The sequence below is a fragment of the Marmota monax genome, unplaced genomic scaffold, assembly GCF_021218885.2.
Source record: "Marmota monax isolate L192 unplaced genomic scaffold, Marmota_monax_Labrador192_F-V1.1 WCK01_AAM20220418_F8-fsc00003, whole genome shotgun sequence".
NCBI lineage: Eukaryota > Metazoa > Chordata > Mammalia > Rodentia > Sciuridae > Marmota > Marmota monax.
In genome coordinates this window covers 11,891,683-11,913,526 of record NW_026694084.1, presented here as the reverse complement: position 1 = coordinate 11,913,526, position 21,844 = coordinate 11,891,683, and the positions used below count along the sequence as shown (strand labels likewise).

The 21,844-nt window shown below is 32.2% G+C and overlaps 1 protein-coding gene across 47 annotated transcripts in view; it reads right to left on the bottom strand.

Moving 5' to 3' along the window:
• Positions 1–21,844, bottom strand: part of Rims2 (regulating synaptic membrane exocytosis 2) — a 567,034-nt gene that overhangs the window by 286,560 nt on the left and 258,630 nt on the right. For all 47 annotated transcript variants that reach the window (XM_058585652.1, XM_058585655.1, XM_058585668.1 and 44 more), the window contains one exon: positions 8,715–9,637. In XM_058585652.1, the coding sequence (XP_058441635.1) occupies positions 8,715–9,637 (923 nt within the window). The remainder of the gene's footprint in view (positions 1–8,714; positions 9,638–21,844) is intronic.

Genomic DNA, 21,844 nt, shown 5'->3' with positions numbered 1-21,844 from the left:
GGATAACCATAAGGCTCCAATTTAAAAAATTCATTGATTCATTGTTCAATAATAGCAGTTAAAAGCAATTCTCATTCAGAGGTTTAAAAAAAAAAGCAATAAAATTCCAGTGCTGCTAGGACAGCAAATTGGACAGCAAATTGTGACAAAAGGAAAGCAAGATACTTAGCTTCTACTTCTGACAGATTTACAGAACTGATAATGGTTAAGTCCACAAGAGTGAATAAAGTTCACCATTGATGGTACGGATTTAATAACACATCATAGTTTCAAATATCGCCTGCTAAATACCTACTGGCAAATAATATATTAATAATCACAGGCTTTTAACACCCTACATTTTCAAATGTTTTAAATAATTGCCCAAAAAAAAGAAAAACTCCACACATATTTTAGGTATAACACATTTCAGTAGACTATACTCTAGGCTATACAGAATTTTAGTCTTCTCTCAATTTTCTTAAAAATATTCTTACTTCTAGTTCTTCTACAGACTGTTAATGGTTACTAAGTCTCCAGTCACTTCACATTCTGTAACAATTCCTCGAATAAACACCTGAGCACACTGGTTAGTAACATCTAATGACTCATGAAGAGCCAAGAAAAGTTCCATGAAATCATTTTCTTTATTTTTCTTTATTTTTTTTTTGGACCACTTGAATGGTGCGCCAGTTGTCTTCTGTGCTTTTATAACCATTTGCTTCCAGAAGGTCTGAAGTCTTTATTTTTAAATCAATCAACATTCTCGAGTCTTCAAACACAACTGACTTCAACTGCTGTATTCAACAGGATTTAATTGATTCACCATTGTAAGTGGATTTCTTAAGTTGCCAATAAATGAGCGACTTGGAAACATCCTTTCATTGTAGCCTCATTTTCCTTTTATATTTTTTGTGAAGACATTCTGCTGTAATGACATATCCCATTTTAAATTTCCAAATTTTTTGGTCTTCAGTTTCCTGTTACTTGGTGCTTAATCTGGTAATGTGCGTATAGTGTCACTGAACAATAAACACAATACTTTGCCATCAAATTTGATAAAGTGACCCACACTCCACAGTGCCTTGAAACTATGGTAATCAAAGTCTACTTTCCTAATCCTTCTGACATTAAAGATAAAAATGAAAAAATAACTACAGGGATGAATTTGTAACTCTACAGTCTTTGGAGTGTCATGCACACTACCATACTGTCATGTATACTGTGCAGTTATAAATGTGTCTCTGAAATTTCTAGTATGCTAAAGAGCACTGCAAAGCAATGAAAGTACCACGTGTTATGTGCCTAAACAACTCTATTGTAGCACAAGAGCAGTGATGCACAGCACATAAAATGAACATGTTGGTAACAACAAACAAATGAATGGTGTGGTTGTTTTTGTAAATCTTCATTTAAAAGACTAAGATTGAAATTTCATATAATTTTCATGTTATGAAATAGTAAGTTTCTTTTCAATCATTTAAAAAATGTAAAAAGCACTCAGCTCAAAAACAAAAAATGTACAAAAACAGGGTTTTTTGTAAGCAAATGGTTATAGAAAAATATTTTTTTCTTAAGCAGTTTTTATTGCACTCAAGTTATTAAGACAAGTTTCATCCATAATTAATAAGGAAAGATTTATGCAAAGGGAAGAAATTACCTTCTTAAAAAATTTAAATGATCCAATTTATAAAGAAACAAAATTCTCCTTTATTCCCATTTGTAAATTTACCTTCTGGATGTTCACTTTATATATTAACTTTGAATTAACTTAGATTTTCAATCTGCTTATGTTGTTACATAATTTCAAGTCCCAAACCAGCTTCATAATGTTTATTTGTAACTTCATTTCTTATAAAAAAGTATCCTACTTTTAGAAAAGTCATGATGAAAGAATTTCATAAGACTATCAAATATATCAATAGAGTAGTTCATCATATCCACATAATTTCACCATTACTGAATTCTTTTTATTCAAAAGTGAAGCTCTAAGACTCATGGTACAATTGGCAAAAATTTTTAGCATAAAATTATTTAACTAATAGATGAAGTGAATACATGAAAAAGAAATCATTCTTTGGTTTTTAAAAATTTTTACTTGTTAGCTGGGTGCGGTGGTGCACACCTGTAATCCCAGCAACTCAGGAGGCTGAGACAGGAGGATCGCAAGTTCAAAGCCAGTCTCAGCAAAAGCAAGGCACTCAGCAACTCAGTGAGATCCTATCTCTAAATAAAATACAAAATAGGGCTGGGGATGTGGCTCAGTGGCCGAGTGCCCCTGAGTTCAATCCCCAGTATCAAAAAACTAAAATAAAATGTTTTACTTGTGAAATTTTAATAAAATAGCTACCCAATTTTTTTTAAAAAAATAGTTTCATTATTACAACTTACTCAAAATGTTTTTGAGTCCATTTGCTTTAGAATTTCTTACATGTTTAATTGCTCTCAAATACCATAAATTTCTATTTTCCTCAATTTTCTACATATACTATTGTTTCAATAGTCTATTTTCTTTATAATCACGTACAGTAAATCTAGTAATTAAAGATTACAAGAAACCTGATATTATGCAAGGGGATAAATTTCACCATTGATACTGATATCGAAACCTAGGCAAATATAAATCTGATACCTCTAGGGTTTGTTTTTAGTATCTTAAGATTCATGTTTCTATCTGGAAGGTATGCAGTCTGTCTTCTCTTCTTTCTATTCTGGGAATTTTCTCCAAATTGTCCCACTCTCCCATCTCTACTCCCCCAACTCCTCAAGATGAATAAAAATATGTTGTGCCACTTTCAATACTCTAATATTTGAATCAAACATTTCAGACTTCTAAACTTTATAGTTTAGAAGACTATGTGCATGTATTCTTGGATTTGCCAGCCCAATCACTACTCAAAATTTTACAAAGAAACCATAAAGGCCTGCAACAACAAGGTGAAATCAATCAGAGAAGGCCCTGAAACACAAAGCAATAAAACTCTCCAAAATGTGTCTTCATGCTTTAAAAAGGTGGTATTGAATATCTTTTGTGCAGTTGGGAAAATAACTGACAACGTGACTGTGTTAATAAGGTGAAAAGACTACACTGCATTACAATGTTAAGATTAAAATATATCTAATAAAGAAAAGTATGGTATCTACAATTTATCAATTGGGCCTGGGAATGCAGGTCATTGGTATATTGCTTGCCTAGCACAGTGAGGTACTGGGTTAAATTCCCAGAAGAATCAAAAAAGAAAAAAAATGGTTAAATATATTAATTAGCCATTAATCATTAAACATCATTTCTAAATCAGTCTCTAGGACTAAAAGGAATGAGCAAGACAGGAAACACTGATATGAAGTAAGTCACAAAATTCTAACATTAGGGAGTATCTTTAAAACATTTTGGCTATGATCCACAGTATAAAATACAGTCAGTCCTTTGTATCCACAGGTTCTATCTCATGAATTCACCCAACTGCAGATGGAAAATAGTTTTTAAAATATTTGTATCTATAATGAACATGTACAGAATGTTTCATCCTTGACAGTTATTCACTAAACAATACAGTATAACAATTTACATAGTACCTTACATGATATTAGTTATTATAAGCAGCCTAGAGATTATTCAAAACATACAGGAGAATTGTATGGCTTATATACAAATACTACACTATTTTATATAGGGAATTGAGCATCCACAGATTTGGGTATCTACCAGGAGTCCTGGAAATACCCCCACCACAAGCACACACACACACACACACACTGCACTGTGCAGACAACCAGAGCTAACTGCATGTTTTACACTGTAAGACTATAGAGTGTATGTGTTTGTATGTATATATATATTATCCTTACTAAGTATTTCTCTGATATTTTCTATTATATTTTAGTTCACACTTTAAAAAAAATTTTTTTAATTGGTTCTGAGAGCAAAGAGGGGAGAAGGACAAGTGGAGAGGGTAGAGACTGTAGGTGGGGTCGGGGGGGGGGGGCTCTGTCCCACGGGAGTTAAATAACAACTGGGAATGGAGTGCTCCTGGTTACCTAGTAGGTATGCTGCTAAACACCTTACAATGCACAAGACAGCCTCACAAAACAATTATCCAACTCAACAGCACTAAGGATCATTCAATAAGGAATTCATGAATAAAATTATAAAGTCAATAGTAATTTATAAAGTTTTTTATGTTTTCATGAAAAACATTTTAACATTTGAGAAGCACATCTAATATTCAAATTCAAAGATAATATGATATCAGATATCTAAACCTTATCTCCTTCTATAACCCTCAAAGCAAAAATAGAGAGGGCGGGGGGAGAGAAAGATCACAGTTTGTCATTTCCTAAACCAACACAAAGTATAGAGAAGTGATTATTTTAACAATGTGAAAAGGAGTTCCATCACATTGCTGAAAGATAAGTGTTTCAAGACATATAGTTCTAAAGTCATATAATTCCTACAGTATAATTCCTTATACTACTCTTATTTTAATCTTTCAATTTTTTGAGGGTAGAATGAATGTGTTATTCATCTCTACATCCTCCACTGTATCTAATCCCACACTTTGTAAATAAGAGACCCTAAAAAAGTACTTGTCAGACAACAAGTAAATAGATGCTTAGTTTTTAGTGAGACACTGCATTACATCTCAAAATTATACTTCAACAAGTTAAAAGGTATATTCTTCTTAGCCTGGAAATAGGAGGTTCAACATGGGGCAGATTCTGAAAGAGAAGAAAACCACACAAATGACCACAGTCCACATGACCAAAATTATATTTTTCCATCCAAATTTCTTTAGAGTTGTCTAATAAAGTCTTGACTATTACAAAATGTTAAATAAATAATGTAAAAAAATGATGTGAATGCCTGATACTTAACATGTACATGTAAGTATGTGTAGAAAAAAACAGAGAGAGAGAGAGAGAGTGGCTCATTTGGTCCCTACAATTATCAAAAACTAACAAGGCTATTCTGATTTACAGATTTATAGGTAAGGAAACAGACTTAGAGTAGTTAAAATGCTTTGAGAGAATAACACACCCAGGATTTGATTTCTTAGATTCCAAAACTTCCTATTACATACCCCTGTTACTCTTACACAAATAATGGCCAAATCACTCATGGACTGTAACTATCAGCATAATTTATCAGAATATAGTAAGCAAAATGACACTGATTTCAAATATGAGTGAAATATGTATATTTAAAATAATGAAATACATCCAAAATGATATGTATAATAAAAGAGCCAAAGCCACCAATTCACCAATGAAGCTGAAACTAAAAATTAGATGAGCCAAAAGAACAGTAGAGGAAAGAAGGTTTTAAGTTAAGTGATCTATAAGCTTGCTGCAGATTGTCAATGGAATTTCATTATTTAAAGAACAGAAGATCCTGCTAAGTAGTAAACAGAAGCTATTAGATACTAGGGCCTCGAAAGAATCCTTCTGCAATGATAGTACTGACTGGTACTATCTATAGAGAGTGGATTAATATTTTAAAATTAGATTACTTGATCCAAATTTGCACTGCCCATTTTTAAGAATATACATAAAAAATGAAAAGGAACAAAAAAGTAAAGATAATGAAAAAGATATCTGAGTGTTAGAACACTTTCTTTGTAGTTATCTAGCCTAGGGATAACAGAACAAAAGGACAATTATCTTTCAAAAGCAGGCTTGTCCTCATCAGAATGATGCTTCCACATATAAATAAACAAGAAAAAAATGTGTTTGAATGGTACAAATGAAATTCCTTAATTATTCAGAAGAAATGTTAAACATTAGTTAAATCCCAATATTCCTATGAATAACAATGTTAGATATTAAAAGTAGCTTATTCTCAAATCAGACTGATACTTTTTCCACAAATAATTTAAAATGCTATCATAATGATGAAAAGTCTAGATATGACATACATTATTTTCTTTCCCATAATTTCCAGTCTCTTAACAGCTGCAATTTCTCCTCACTGAATTCTACTATTGGAGAAATATTGAGTATGAAAAGATTACTTTTATTCAGGTTCCTTCTTTCAAATGTGAAAATCATATCTATGCCTAGAAAATACACATTAGCAGAAATTATACACTGAGAAACAAATTATTAGATAGATGAGAAAGAGGACGACTATCTCCAAGAGTGTCTCCTTGAAGCTCAAATTAGGGGAGAACACAGATGTAAGTGGCATGTTTCCCTACTTGATAAATGTCTCAGTTTTTTATTTGAACATAATTCATACATAATTCTTTATGTATGAATTTTTGTGAGATTTTTATAAGTGGATAGTTCAGAATCCTAAAACAAAGTATAAATATTTAAAAGGCTACCACACATAAAATTTTTTCAAGCACTGTATTGATACCAATCTCTGCATCATTTATACATTTTTACTTAGTAAAATAAAAGTATTAGTTTTAGCAAATTATAATAAAATACTACCAGAAGGAATCAAACCCAACCCATCAGAAATAACAAAATTATCTTTTTTAATCAATTAGTATCTATCACTCTAAAAACATGAAAAATGATCAAATTAAAAATTATTAAGTGTACTTAAGGAAATATTGCAGCATATGGAAAATAAAATTCCTATATACTCCATAAAACTAACATCTACCAGTTTTTGAGATATTTATATTTCAAGACACAAATTTTTATAACATCATTTTAATGCAAGAAGTGTACAATAAGTTCATAATTTGATTTCTTCAACTTTATGTACATTTTTCTCAGTCTATTTGTTGTATAACTATCTCCTTCTCCTTGAATTGTGGCACCTTTTATATTTTTATCCTTTTATTAGTTTTTAATATTCTATACTAAAATTCCACTGATCTGCTGAATTTTCTATCAATAACATACTTTCAATTATTGTCATTTTATTAATATCTGGTCAAGTGAGTTCTTCCTGACTACTCTTAGCTATTCTTACCAGTGTTTTTCCTTCCATATAAACTTTAGAAAGTAAGATACCCCAAGGGTCCAACTGGAATCAGTGCTAGAATGTTATTAACCCCAAAAGATTATTTGGCATGCATCTTCGTAGTTTTTAGTTTTCCTAATTAGGAACATGAAATGAACTTCTCTACTCACATCTTCCTTTATGTTATCCAATAAAACTTTATGGTTCTTCCCACAGGTCCCCTCATTTCTTGTTAATTATTTTTAAAATTGATTTTCTGTTTTTAGTTCAGAATGAGAACTACTCTTGTTTTTTCTAATTAGTTTTGATATGGCATAAAATTACTATATTAATATCATATCTATCTGCCTTCCTGAATTCCATTTGATTCTTCCTGATTCTTACAAATAAGAAGTGGGATACTGACGAAATATTATGATAAAGTTGGGGGAGGATGAGGCAGGGATTGGTACAAGCAATTTGTGTTAGATACTCACCAATCTGGTGGTTATCATATCACACACCAAAATAAATCCAGAAAGATTAAAAAGTTAATGTTTAAGAAAAAAGTTGGCAAAATATACACCTAAATATTTAACTGATTTGGGGAAGAATAAAGAATTTTAAGGATGAAAATAATGAGAAAAAACCAACAAGTATACAAAGGTTTAGCTATACTAAATTCAATATTTGCAAATAACCAAAGAAAATTAGCCGATAAACATTGAAGTGGGAAGTAAATTTGGAAAAAAAAAATAACTCAGATGAGGTAAAATTCTAATATATAAAAGTTCTTAAAAGTCAATAAGAAAAATTAATTAATACCCAATAAGAAGAAGGACCAAAGGAATAAAGGAATGAAAAGATGATTCACAGAAGATATCAAACACCAATAAGCATATTGAAACATTCAACCTCACAATCAAATTTAAATTAAGGTAAATGAATTCCATTCTGCTAATAAAGAGCATTTTTTGTGGCCTATTTAGTTTTAAAAGATCTGGTGCATTCAGAGCAAAAGCATAAGCATATTTGATGGTAGTAGAGAATATTACAACTTTTCTGGAAAGCATTCTAGAAATCTGAATTAAAGATTTTAAAAAATCCAAAGTCCAAATACATATAGTTTTAAATACTCAGAAATGAAGACTATATATATATGAAGATAACCATTGTAACATTATTTATACTAGCATTTGGAAGCAACTGCCAATATTTAGTTTTTGATACATTCTTAAGATCAAGCATTAGTGCAGTCATTTAAAACAGATTTTTAAAGACTATCTAATATCTTGAAGAAAAGCATATCAATTGAAAAAAATCAGGATAAAAAATTATACACAGTATGATACCAATTTTATAAACATATAAACTATACATGCATAGGAAAACAAGAAAGAAAATATAACAAAAGTTTAACAATGGTTGTATCTGGAAGAAAAAAACATGAATAACTTGAATTTTATTCTTTACATTTTCAGGAAAGTTTTCAATATTTTATAGTGAATACAGTGTTACTTTTATAGACACACAAAAAATGTTATTTTTAAACAACAGCTAATAGACATTTTTAAAATATGCCATCAAGTGATGCAAGAAAAATTCCGGAAACAAAGCAGGACAGGGGTTTTAACAAAACAGACATTTTTCTTATACATGAACATAGAAGATACTCACTTTTTATAACCTGAGATTTTCTTCACATGACCAACACCACTAAAAGACTTGATATAAAGGAAAGAATATCTAACTATTAAGTGTTTATTCCAAAATATAATCTGAAAAGAAAACTCTTGTGTGAGCAATTACAGGGAAATGTGATTAGAGAGCTTACCTTTTTCACTTACACTCTCACTTTCAATCTCAACATCATCACAACTTGTATATTCAGGCGTGGAAGCCAACTCCTCCTCAGAACTGCTCAATGAAATCTGGCGCATTTTCCCACCCTTCTTTGATTTATGAGGCTTTGGTGGTGGTGGTCTCACTGACTCTGACTGGTCTGAACTGAGAGAATCATTCCTCAACATAGTTTCCATTTTTTCCCGTTTTGTTTTCCTCACAGCAGAGCTGGGATCTAGGTGTTGTTTCTTTAGTGAGTCAGTACGCCTCATGTCTGGTCTATCAATGGGTATTGGACTCCTCCGAGGGGTAGGAGGACTATGGTTTGTGGTCCTTTGTGGGTAAGAACTTTGTCCCTGAGCTTCTCGAGTTCTTTCCATTGAATAAGATCGCTGATTTTCCATCGCAGCTCTACGTTCAGATACGGATCTTTGCCTTGATGGTCGATCCATCCTTAGTAAAGAAATCCTGGAATCTTCTAGTTCAGCATTTGCCAAAGAAACATCACTATGCCTTCTCTCATGCCGTGCTCGGGACACTTCAGCATGGATACGCATTTGTTCTTCATAGGGCTGTGGCTTTACTGGATAACGGGCCAAATTTGGATCGCTTCTGTAGCGGGCCTGGTACTCCTCCTCTCTCCTTTGTCTTTCATATTCATCTCTGCTGTCCACATCCTCATCATCTACAATATATTCTTTGGAATGCCTATGACTTCTCCTGTTGGAGTCCCTATAATTTAAATGATCAGATTCTTCATAAAACTGAGGTTCAAGTTGAGATCGTCTATCAGAATAGTCTGATGGAGATCTGGGCATTGCGCTGTCTGAAGGAGCATACTGCGAATATTCTTCTCTTTCTTCCCTTTGGTCGTATCTTCTATTCTGATCTCTGGACACCGATGGACTTCTTTTCCTAAGTAGCCAAAAGTCCAATTAGAAGAAAATAGTTAAACAATTTTATATTTTACTGATTCACTGCCAAGTTGATGGATAAATTCAAATGAATCTTTTGACCCTTTTTTTTTCATTTTAAAAATATACCAAAATAAGTTTTAGTAAGATTAATTTGATTCAGTTCAAATAGGTCATTCAAAGATATTTTGTTGTGGTTATTAAATGACCAAAAAAAATATATGAAATATACTATGTTCTGAAATTAGATAATCAATCTCCTATTCTAATGCTGTAAAACAGTATTTATTTTAACTTCTTTGCTTGTCTTGCTACACATTAGCTATCCCCTAATTATCAACAGCTTAGAAAAACATTCCTTCCATTCTATCTATTCTGTCACTTTCATCTGAATTGTAATGAAGTCGAACTGACTTGCCTCCAGAGTTGAATACTTTCTAACATTAAGTGCTAGTTCTTAAAATTCATTTTTCATTCATCACCTATATCACTCCTATTATTGGTTAACCTAAATTTTCATCATAACATTATGTTTCCATCTCTTTTTTGAGATAAGTAATTTAAATAAACACCAACAATTATTCATCGAAAAAACCCTAGGATTCAGAAATTTACTTCATCTTCAATAAGATTAATGTTTATTTCATCTTCAATAAGATTAATGCCTGCTTAGTGATACTTCTCTACTTCATCTTCATATATGACCTTCATATTCCTTTATAGTCTCAAAGGAAGAGAATTTTTACTGTTTCCAATATGTCTCTCTAACATTGGTATAACCTACATATAGTTAATAATACAATGATGCATGGTATTCTGTCAACAAAATATTCACACTGTCCTCTTCTCTAGTATGAACTCAGATAATATCTACAACTAGCTATGTGAAACAATGGGATTGGAATCCTGAAAATGAGACAAAAAGTTTAGAAAAACTGTTGTGAGTATTTTTCTTGGACATGAACAAAAAAAAAAAAAAAAAAAGTCAGAGTACGGCCAGTTTGATGACCAAGATTCAACAATTTGATTGTCAGTTTGACTTTGGTGGGGTGGGGCAGGGACCCGAGGGGTCTAAAAGCAAGATTAGAAAAAGAATACAGTGGAATGACTCAACCTAGCAAAATCAATACTCTCTTTTAAAGTCTTCCTTTTGCTACTGAATCCCCTTTCCCTCATATCTGAAATACAGTCTGCCAATTTTTTTATCCTTAAGGGTTCATTAGTAAAAACTGGTTTTTCCAGTAAGAAAGGTTTTAATACAGGAATCAGAGCTACATGAAGATTGAATGGGCTAGAAGAATGAAGGTCAGGGAAATTAATCACAAGGGATCCAAAATAAGGGTCCGCAATATGGACCTTAGAAATTTGCTGATATCTCTAAAGACTTTGGAAATTTTCCCCCAATGATCTCAGTGGCCTACTGTGTGGTGGCCAATTAATTGGAGCTCCCCTAGAAGCCTCTAAGATTTTGCATTCTGTCTATCTGCCTACCAAAAACTACTGTTTGGCAATAACATTTATTTATTCCACCTTTCAAATCTCACATAAATGCAAAGCCATGACAGATTATCATGGAACCTTAAAGGAAAAGGAATTGTAATAAATGAAGGAACTAACCAGTACCCTAATTGTTTTATAATTAAGCAAGTGGATATGATTTACATGAATATTTACATATAAAACATATAGAATTTAATAAAAACAATTTAGGTTACAATTGCTACATAAAACTATAGACTCTTACAGTTTAAAATTTAAGATCAAAACGACCCCCAAAATAAATATTAACTGATACAACATCAACATCGTTTGTATACATGCACTTGTGCACACATAAGCATAATATGCACCATTTGTTTTACTTTGGTCATTTTTTTTTTACAAATGGCTTGCATAGTAATAGAATATCATGAAAAGAACACTAGAGTTAAGAAATTTGCATTTCTTAGTCCTACTGTTATTATTAACCAGTTATTTGAACCAACACAGCTATTTAATCTCAGGGAATCTGTGCTTTAAAATGAAGAAACATTGCTTCATATTTACCTGACATACATGACATACACCTTAACTCATACGTGATTTTAACAAACAATGAATAACACATTAAAATATAGACTAGGGACATAGAAACGAGTAAGACACCATACTTGATCTTAAGAAGCTGAGTGATTCTAAAGCCTTCCTCCATTTCTTAGTGACTATGATCTTATAATATGCTAACACAACTTCATCCAGTTAATTTGCCTATCAGAAATCTTAAAGCTGTTAAAAAAATTGCCAGTAACATATTTAACATTGCACTCAGTGTTATAGAAGTATCAAGAAAAAAAGAAACAATTTTTATTCCTAACCTTAGGAAATAGTATGAATTTTTGAAAGAATGTATAAAGTGAATATAATAAGTTTTTAATAATAGAGGATTCTATTTTATTGATAAATAGGAAAGATTTACTTCTTATTGTAAAATTCAGTTCCAAAAGAAAGTACATTAATAATTGGCCACTGGCAAGCTATTAGATGTATTTTCCAAAATTATACCTTAGGAAAATTGAACTCCATATTAAACCCAGCAATCACTGTGTCACAGAGATTATGAAATTTGCCTGAAGCATGTGAATCTTACTGTACATGCTGATTTGTACTGGATTTAAGTAAAAATAGAACAGTGGTTAAAATCTCAACCTAGGATGACTATAGTCACTGTCACTTAAAATGGACATAGATCTTTTAAAATATAATTTTAAGTATAATACCTTATGGTATACTAAAACTATATCAGAAGCCAGGCAAGATTTCATTGTAAGATTACCCAAAAATCAACTATCTGCCATCAAATACTCTAAAATATTAAAATATTCTGTCAAAATAATTCTGATGAACTGTATCAATTGTTCTTCTTTATATTTCAAAACTTCTATGTTTCTTAGACCCTATAATATTTTCAGGAACTACAGAAAATCAATGAAAATTAAAGTTCTGTGTCTCTAGTCTCTATCGTTGCTACTGGCCTTTATAAATAAGTCTTAGCATTTATTATTATCAGGTAAAAACATTTAATAAATTAAAAAATGATAATTTGTACATTATTCTAATGATTTATAAAGGCAGTTAATAGTATTTAACCCACAAATCATAATTCAAAGCAATGGAGCAATTCATCTAGAGTGTTGTTTTATATCACTCCTTCAAGGATACAACATCGTTTGCATACATGCACTTGTGCACACATGAGCATAATATGCACCATTTGTTTATGAGGAAGTGAGAGACAGAATCCAAAATTGTGCTTTTTTTAGACTAAAATGTATTTGTGATGCTACATAGTGTCTTAATTTTCATTCCTATGTATCCCATTAAACTCTATTTTCTTATATAATAACATTATATATTTATACTTGCTTCATATTTACCTGACATACATTCACCTTACTTCTCTTTATTGAAATGTGGATTATTACAACTATTTTCTTTTAACACATTATAATGACCTTAACTGGGACCAGTTAATAGAAAATTACATATTAAACATCCAAACTCTAATGAGTAGCATTTCTATTCATTGCTTATACTTTTTGTCATATGGACTATTTAATCTATTTCAAAATATTCTGGCTATATAACACACCAGATGCTCCATATTTTTCTGACTCTGCATAATATTTCAGTAGAAAGCCTATCAATTAGGATGTAAAATTCCATGTCCCCAAATCATACAAACTGATGGGAAAATTCCAAATATGAAATTTCTTTACCAATTAAAATCATTTTCCCGATTTCCCTAAGGTATTTTCAGTTTATATTTTGTATATGAATTCATCATGTTTATATGTAATTTCCAATTTAATACTTAGAATATTTGCCAACCAATTTGGTTTGTGTTAACTATAATTGATACTGTTATTAGAAAAAATAACCACCAAATCCCTGAAAATACAAAATAGCAAACATTTATAAAGACAGTTAAAGATTACATAAAAACTTTGGTTTTTAATATGCAGATACTTTTAACTTTTTAAGATACATGTAATTTTAAAGAATTGCAATGAGTTTAAAAGTAAAGAATTTCAAGATTACTGAGTTCTGCAAATTCAAATTTTATATTATCTTGATTAAGCACTACCTATATGAAAATCTCTTGCTCATAACCTCTATTACTATAGATCATTAAAAATTGTCATTTTATAAATAAAAGGACATAAGGTACACTTGAGGAATCAATAATTTTTTTAAAATCTTCATTAAAGCTTTAGAAAGCATGGATAATGCCAAATAAATGAAAATAATATTTCATTAATAAAATTACAGAATTTTAACCATATAGTTTAAACATAATATTGCAATCAAATTCTAAAATTGAAAGCTGTTAAAACACAGTACATCAAAAATTTGAAATATATGTTCCTATAAAATATGAAATACAGATTGCATTCTTATAGTTCCTACAAAAAGCATTTAATATAAAATCAATTTACATTTATCAAAAAAACATAAAATAGATCAGTTTTTACCCATAACAATTAATATTTAAAATTTTTATTTTTACCTTTTGTTCAACCAATTCACATCTGTCGAGCATGAAGCATCATGTTGACAAAAATACATCAACATTGTGCCAGGCTGTGCTTTCATTTAATCCTTCTAGCCCTAGCAAAATCATAGGAGCCATCCTTAATCAGATGATTTGAAAGTATCTACTTGTTTACAAACATTTTATTTCAAAACTCAATTATTAAAAAGTTACACATGAAACAACAATCATTCAAGGAAGAAGCCATAAAATCCTCTAGTGATGGGCCTGTTAAGAAAAGGGTTATTCTTTAATGCTGTTACTATGTGGCTGTATATAGCTCGAGGTCAAGTAAGAATGTACCCTGTAAGAAGGATTATGGTACTTAGCTGATTAATGTTCACAATACTGAACACAAAATGCAATCTAGATCCCAGGCATTTCTGGGCACTATCCTTAAAACTGGCAGCTTTAGAAATTTATAACCCATTTTTTCATAATAAATTACAGTATTTTTTAAATGACAGAATTCATTGTGTATGTTTTTTTATAATACTGCTGCTCAGCTTTTGCCATAAAATGTATAGTGATAATACAAACAAGGTGGTGACAGTTTAACAGGCCTATTCTGTTTGGTAATTATTCAATAATAAATTTCTTAATTTTTAGTAAAAAGACAATATTTCCCCAAAGGAAAAGCAATATTTCTGTGGAAATTTAATATAAATAATGTGTTCCATGAACTAAGAAGTTGGTAAGACACTTAGCTTAAATGAAGTTTTGTTTATTTTAATTTATCACTTAGCATTTAACCACTCCCAGTCGTTGAGAGGAGATGAGGGAGTTTAGGGTGGTATGGCCCTAGACATTTCAGTGATTTTTAAAAGAAGAAGAAAAGAAAACAGGACAGATTTCTCCCTATCAAAATGTTAATATTACACCTCTGAGAACTACATTTAAGTGATTCCAAATTAACTTACATAAAACTGAGAAAGGGCCAATGTTTGAGGTGTGAGGACAGACATGAAAGTACTATGCTATTTTTTGGTCTCCCAAATATCAAGTTTCAATAAGAGTCTAGGAATATGTGCTTGTACCATTCAATTATTTGTACAGAAATCATCTACAAATTTTCCTTCTACAATTAAGTGTAGGTTTTGCAAAGACTATGGGGAAAGTGGAGAGAAAAAGACTTTTTTTTTCACCTCTGAGATTCCTAATAAAGTCTTGTACATTCTTCAAAAAGAAAGGCAATAAAAATTAAAGGCAATATGGGCATGGTGGCACATGCTTGTAATCCCAGTGGCTTAGGCAGCTGAGGCAGGAGGATAAGGCAGGAGGATCTTGAATTCAAAGTCAGCCTCAGAAGATTAGCAAGGCCCTAAACAACTTAGCAAGACCCTATCTCACAAAATAAAAAGGGGTGGGGATGTAGCCCAGTGGTTAAGCACCCCTGGGTTCAATCCCTGGTACACAAAAAGTAAAATAAAATAAATACAGATCATTTTCAAAGGAATGCTAAGCAACAATAAAATTTAATTGTTTTATTTAGAGTTCACAGTTCACATCAAACTGAAAAAAAAAAAAAGTCCCAAAGCATATTTTGATTTCTTCCAAGCTGATAAGTCCAGAAAATTTCAGAAACAACACTGCAGTAGATGCAGTAATAGCAAAATTTGTTCCTTTTTACTTTTCCTTACATTCACTTTCACCAGCTCCATAAGTCTCTTGGTAGTGGTTCCTTCAACTTTAGTTCACATTTTGTGGCCAGTGCCTTCCTCTGTTCTCGTTGTTTCTTGCTCCTCTTATTTATCCATTCTCAACTTTCATTTTTAACATCTCTAATAACACTACTGCTTTCCTTTAACTCTCCACTGACTTTCAAGGTCTCAAATTTCCTTCTCCATCACCCTCCAAAACTTTATTTATTCTCCTTTTAAGATTATTTTCCCCATTTTTAACTTTTTACTTTTACATATTTTGTTTATTCCCTATATAGGTACTTCAGACAATTATTTATTCAAATACATGTAGAAGAAGCCAATGAGGGGCTTAAAAAGTGTTATGAGAATTTTAATTTTAATATTCATTGACTGATAAAGTATACAAAAATTCTATAAATCAGATACCAGTTTAAGTTAATTTTATATTATTCACAATTATTTCTACTTATATCTGAAAGATGAAGGCCTTAAATATCCAAATCTCTAGGTGCACAATTGGTGCTTTCCATAGTAACCCAATCTACCTCTCCATCTCTCTCAAAATTATTATGTCAAAGATGGACATGAAGACTGGGAACTATTCTGTACTAGAAGATGATTTAAACCTAAAGTAATTATTTTATTGCTCTTCTTTTATGTGTTTTAACTAAGTCTTAGAAACAATCCTCAGTAAAGAAAAGTTCATTGAGAATAATATCAAGAAATACAATGAGCAAGATAGGATAAACAGAAGAGGAAAGAAGTTTAAGTTTAGCTAACAACTACTTTCCATGATCATCAGTGAAAGGCCCTGTCATCTTTATATTCTTTTAGTATTGCAGTTCCTTTTATTGAACTCCAAAACACCACTTGACAGATTTTTTTATTGTAGACTAAAACTAAGATTATTCATTTATTATTTGTTATATAATTAACTTTTATCCTAAGTATGTATCTACCTAATGGGAAAAATCACCATACAGTGTTTAACAATGTGGGAAATATATATGAATGGATTTAAGTATCTGCAGGATTCTTTATCTTAGTTAAAGGCAGTTCCTTCCTTCTAGTTCTAGTTGCTCATCCAATTCATGAAGAAATCCCACTGTATCTATTGTCAGAATATATCCAGAGTCCAAGCACTCCTTACCACCTAAGCTGGTATAAACCTGGTGAAGTCACCATGATTTCCCATATGAATTACCACAAAATCTTCCTAACCTGTCTCCGTGCTTCTTCTATATCCCCCTACAGTCCAGTTCAACACAGTTTCAAGAATTTATGTCACAGTAAGTCACTAATATGTGGAAATCCTGCAATAATTCCCAATTTTGCTTACAATGAAGAACAAATTTCTGTGGGATCTGGCACCCATTCCTTCCTGGTGTCCTCTCCCAGTGCCCTCTGTTCACTCAGATCCAGTCATGTTGGCATCCCTACATGCTCTCACTCTAGAATCATTGCTCTAGCAGCTCCCCCTGACTAGAATGCTGTTCCTACAAGCAGCAGTACAGATGTCTTCTAGTAGTCTTCAGTAGAGACCTTCTTCAGGCCTTGACTCTCATTTTCTCAAGGAAGCCTACCCTAACCACTCTAACACTTTAATCTTTTCTTCCAATCCATGCATTCTAAATCCTAATCCTCTTAACTGGCTTTACTTTTTCAATATTTTCATAACACTTGTCAGTTTCTAGTTATGATTTGTTTAATTGAAACATTCACTATCTGTTGCCACATGCTAAAATATAAATTTTAAAGGCAGCGATCACCATTTTCTTCATGTTTTTCCAATGACTGGGACAGAGAAGTTACTCAATATTTACTTAGTACATAAATATAGATGCATAAGCAAGGCAGTTTTTACAGTATGTTAAAAGTAATTTTTATTTACCTAATTATACAGCCTATCTACAATATAACACACAACTTATTTTCCTTATTAGTATTTTACCTTGAAAAATAAACTCACAAATTACCCATAGTACCACTCTCAGGTGAACTAGCAAAAGATGGGTCTTTGATGCATAAATCTTAATATAGTACCAACCTCTTCATTCTCCCAGCTACTGAATACTTTTTGTGATATTTTATTGTTTTGTAAGAGTGGTTTGAGAATTTGAGTGACTTTTCCAAATATCTGGAATAAAAATCATTGTTTGAGATAGGGATATGTAAGGTAATAAAGAAAAGCTGTTTCTTGATAAGAGAACAGAAAGAATCTTTGGAAAATAGAGCATTAGCTCTGACAATTAGCTTACCTCTAAACTTTATCAGAACACAATTAAGTTGAATTATTGCAGACAATGGTAGGTACAAGAAAGCACTTTCTAGACAAATTTTTTTTTCTTAGAAGATAATTCATAGAAACCAGATCATAGAGATCATTTAGAACTACCAGGACAAAGCAAAAACAAATTTAAAAATATATATTGTATTTAAATGTGGGAACTTTCATTATACCAATATTTGGGTAAAAGTATGCTTGCTTCTTAAATAATTCCTATGTGCTTATGTGCCAGTAAATACACACATGGCATGTTATATATCTGGACACAAAGCTGAAAGAACTGACATGAATTATTTCTGTATGATGTACCTTCCAATCTGACTCAATTAAAGAAATCAAAATTTGTCTTTCAGGAACAGAATGCCCTTTATTACACAGTGAAAACAGCACTTAACATTTTGCATGTCAGCATGATAGGCAGGTTTTTCCTTAACTCTCTATACCAATATTGCAGTGCTTCAAATTACATTTTAATCAGCTTCACTATTTACATACACAATGTATTCTCTGGAAGATATATAGTTGTGTACCTCTATTCTTTATTACCAATAAAATACTATAAAATGGACTAACTCTAGCAGATAGTCTTCAAATGTGGCTGAAAGTAATTTATAATTATATCTTGGGATGCCACTGTTTTCACTCCAATCACAGTCTTAAGAAGTTAGCCCTAAGTCTACTTCTATAAATTACAAAAGCAATAAAAAATATGATGGAAATTTCAAGCAATCTTTTCTAAGTGAAGAAACACTGCATCCCAGAGTAAAACTTTCATAAAACACCTCTTTTTAACAATTCTGTTCTATTTTAAAGTGAATCTCTCTTCAATAAAGCTTTCTTGGCCTCTTACCAGCTTCTCCACCCATATTCCTCCACAAAGTTCCTCTGCAGTTAATGTATTAGTGCAAGGAGTGGGGTTAAAAGTGTGAAGTTTGCAAGAAGTGGGCCCTAAATAAGATCATGAGACAGAATGTGATCAAAAAAACACTGGTGAGTTTGAGCTTTGTTTGGGAAAAAAAAAAAAAAAAGCTGTTAAATTTCAACAAGTGTTCTTATCATGTCAATTTTTTATTAAATACCACATCAAAAGAGGATATCAACTAGGAAGCATATCTGAGGCTATGAAGATGATAAGTACTCAGATTTTTTTAAAATGAAGCTATAATCTTCTTCTGAATGAGGACATGTCTTTTTAACATGAATTCCACCAGATCAATTATGTGTTTTTGTCACTTACATAGCAAAGTTTCTGAAGCAATATTTAAAGTAAATGACAGAAAATAAAATCATTATGAAATTACTTGCTTAACCTTTAATTTATGTCTATTCTCTGAAAATGTGTTAAGGCTAAAAATAGGTGAAATTTTAGGTTACTTAACGACTAATGAATGAAGAAAATAGGATATGTACTCTGGAAGCGACTATAATGAATAGGTGTTGTTGGGTCTTTGTCATCTATTTCTCTTCTTTCTTGAAAGGAAAAGAATATTTTGTCTATTCTCAGCTCCATGATTTGGATTAAATCTGTATGTACCAGCCCTGTTCAATAATTAGCACAACAAACTAATCTGGCCCAGTCAAGTAACTTCTCCCGATATTTATTTGATACAGATTTCTTGTTTCATAGGGGCTGGGGATATAGCTCAGTTGGTAGAGTTCTTGCCTCGCATGCACAAGGCCCTGGGTTCAATCCCCAGCGCGTGCGCGCACACACACACACACACACACACAAAAGATTTCTTGTTTCATAATTAAGGGTTCATATAATTCTCAGAGCTACTAGAAGTCAAATTAGGACCATGAATCAGATGGGATGGAAGGAGTTTTTCCAAAATGGATTCAACATGAAGTTAGTAAAAATTAAAAATAGAAAGCAATTTGAGTCTTGAGTCATATTACATGAGATTCAGAATCAGTCCTCACCAGAATCAAGATGTACTTCCAGAGCTTGCAGTGAAGTAAACAAATTTTCTTTGTTTTTTAAGCAAATCTCAAGTTGTGAGTTTTCTATTATCTGCAACTAAGATCTTCTTGGCTGATACAAAATCTGTGATAGAGACACTGAAGTCCTTTGCTACTATCTTATCCAGTATGGTAATGTTAATGCACTCAGTTTCTATGGAAACTGGGTTTTCCTTTGTGAAAAGTGAGCACTTTAGAGATCTTATATATGCTGAAATCACATGGTTTCCTTAAAGTAATTCCAATTTTACAGTATAAAGTCATTTAATGAATTCTAAGTCTTCTGACAACAAAAATTACAAGATTTCAGTTTAATATTAAATTTCATGGTAATTATGACATTATGTTTGTTCTACTTAAGGCTAGAAAGAAATAATAAACCACACTCGATGGGTATGGTGGTGCACACCTGGAATCCCAGTGCTCAGTAGCCTGATGCAGGAGGATCACAAGTTCAAAGTCAGCCTCAGCGATTTAGGGAAGCCCTAAGCAACTTAGCAAGACCTTGTCTCAGAATAAGATATAAAAAGGGCTAGGGATGTGACTCAGTGCCCCTAGGTTCACTCCCTGGTACCAAAAAAACAAACAAACAAACAAAAAAAAAAAAAACACAATCAATATATATCAAACAATGGCAACAAGCAGCTTTTTTTTTTTTAACAGTAATTCACATTAAAATACTTCCCACCCAAATTCTCAGCTAACTTGCAAATAGAAGAAAGAAGCAGATGCTGGACAAAGTATTATTGGTATTACTAACAAAACTGTAATATTGGAGAATTGGTTAATATCTCTATAAAAACTGGGCTTCCTAATACCATGCCTCAGAATCATGGAGACACGTCCATTTGGGCATGGAAAACACTGGTCCAAGACCATTTATTTTCTGATCTGCTCCTATAAAACTTGTGGTTGCAACAGGACAGAGCATGCTCTCTCCGAGCAGCTTGTTCCCAAGAATAAGAAGAAAGAGAATCACTACTTATGCTCACTTCCCAAAGGTTAAGACAGTACAGGGAATAGAGTAAGGCCAGAAACATTTTAATGTAGCTCCATCCATGAGGTAGGAAACACAGGACTTAAGAAAGAAGGTATTATACCTACCAAAGCCCTAGAACACTGATGTCTAGAATTGTTCTAAGTTAAACTAGCTGAAGTGCACATAAGACTGCATGACTTAAGGTTCAAAATAATACCATGGGGGAGAAGCAAGATAGTGGCTGAGATCCTCCAGCCATCCTCTCCTAGACAGGCCAATTTGAAGAGAGCTATATTCAAGCACCAAACTACCTTCACAAGAACTAAGGAAAACCAGGTGAGAGACTTTAATGCCTGGTTTTGGTTATAATAAGAAAAGATCCACTGAAGACGTAAGAAAAGAAAGAGTTCCCCACAAATCCCCTTCCCTGACTCTAAGCAATACATCCCATTTTGGAGAGAGATGCCTTCATATAGGGGATAAAGAATAAATTAAGTACAGGCTTAGACCTGACACCAGCATCAGGTCTGCCACAATGAAATCCAGTGCTGATTAGAGCCTCATGACATGCCCCAGTAACCATGGTCTTAATCTCTAGAACTCTGTGATCCAAATGGTCAAGTGACTGCTGTGACACCCCTGCCCCAACCTCAAACAACAAAGAGATGGGCAGTAAAACTCCACCCACTTGGCAGAAGGCATGAAAACTAACAGAGGAACTCTCTCTGTCTTGAAGCTCAGTGTTGGGATTACCCACAAGCAGGAAA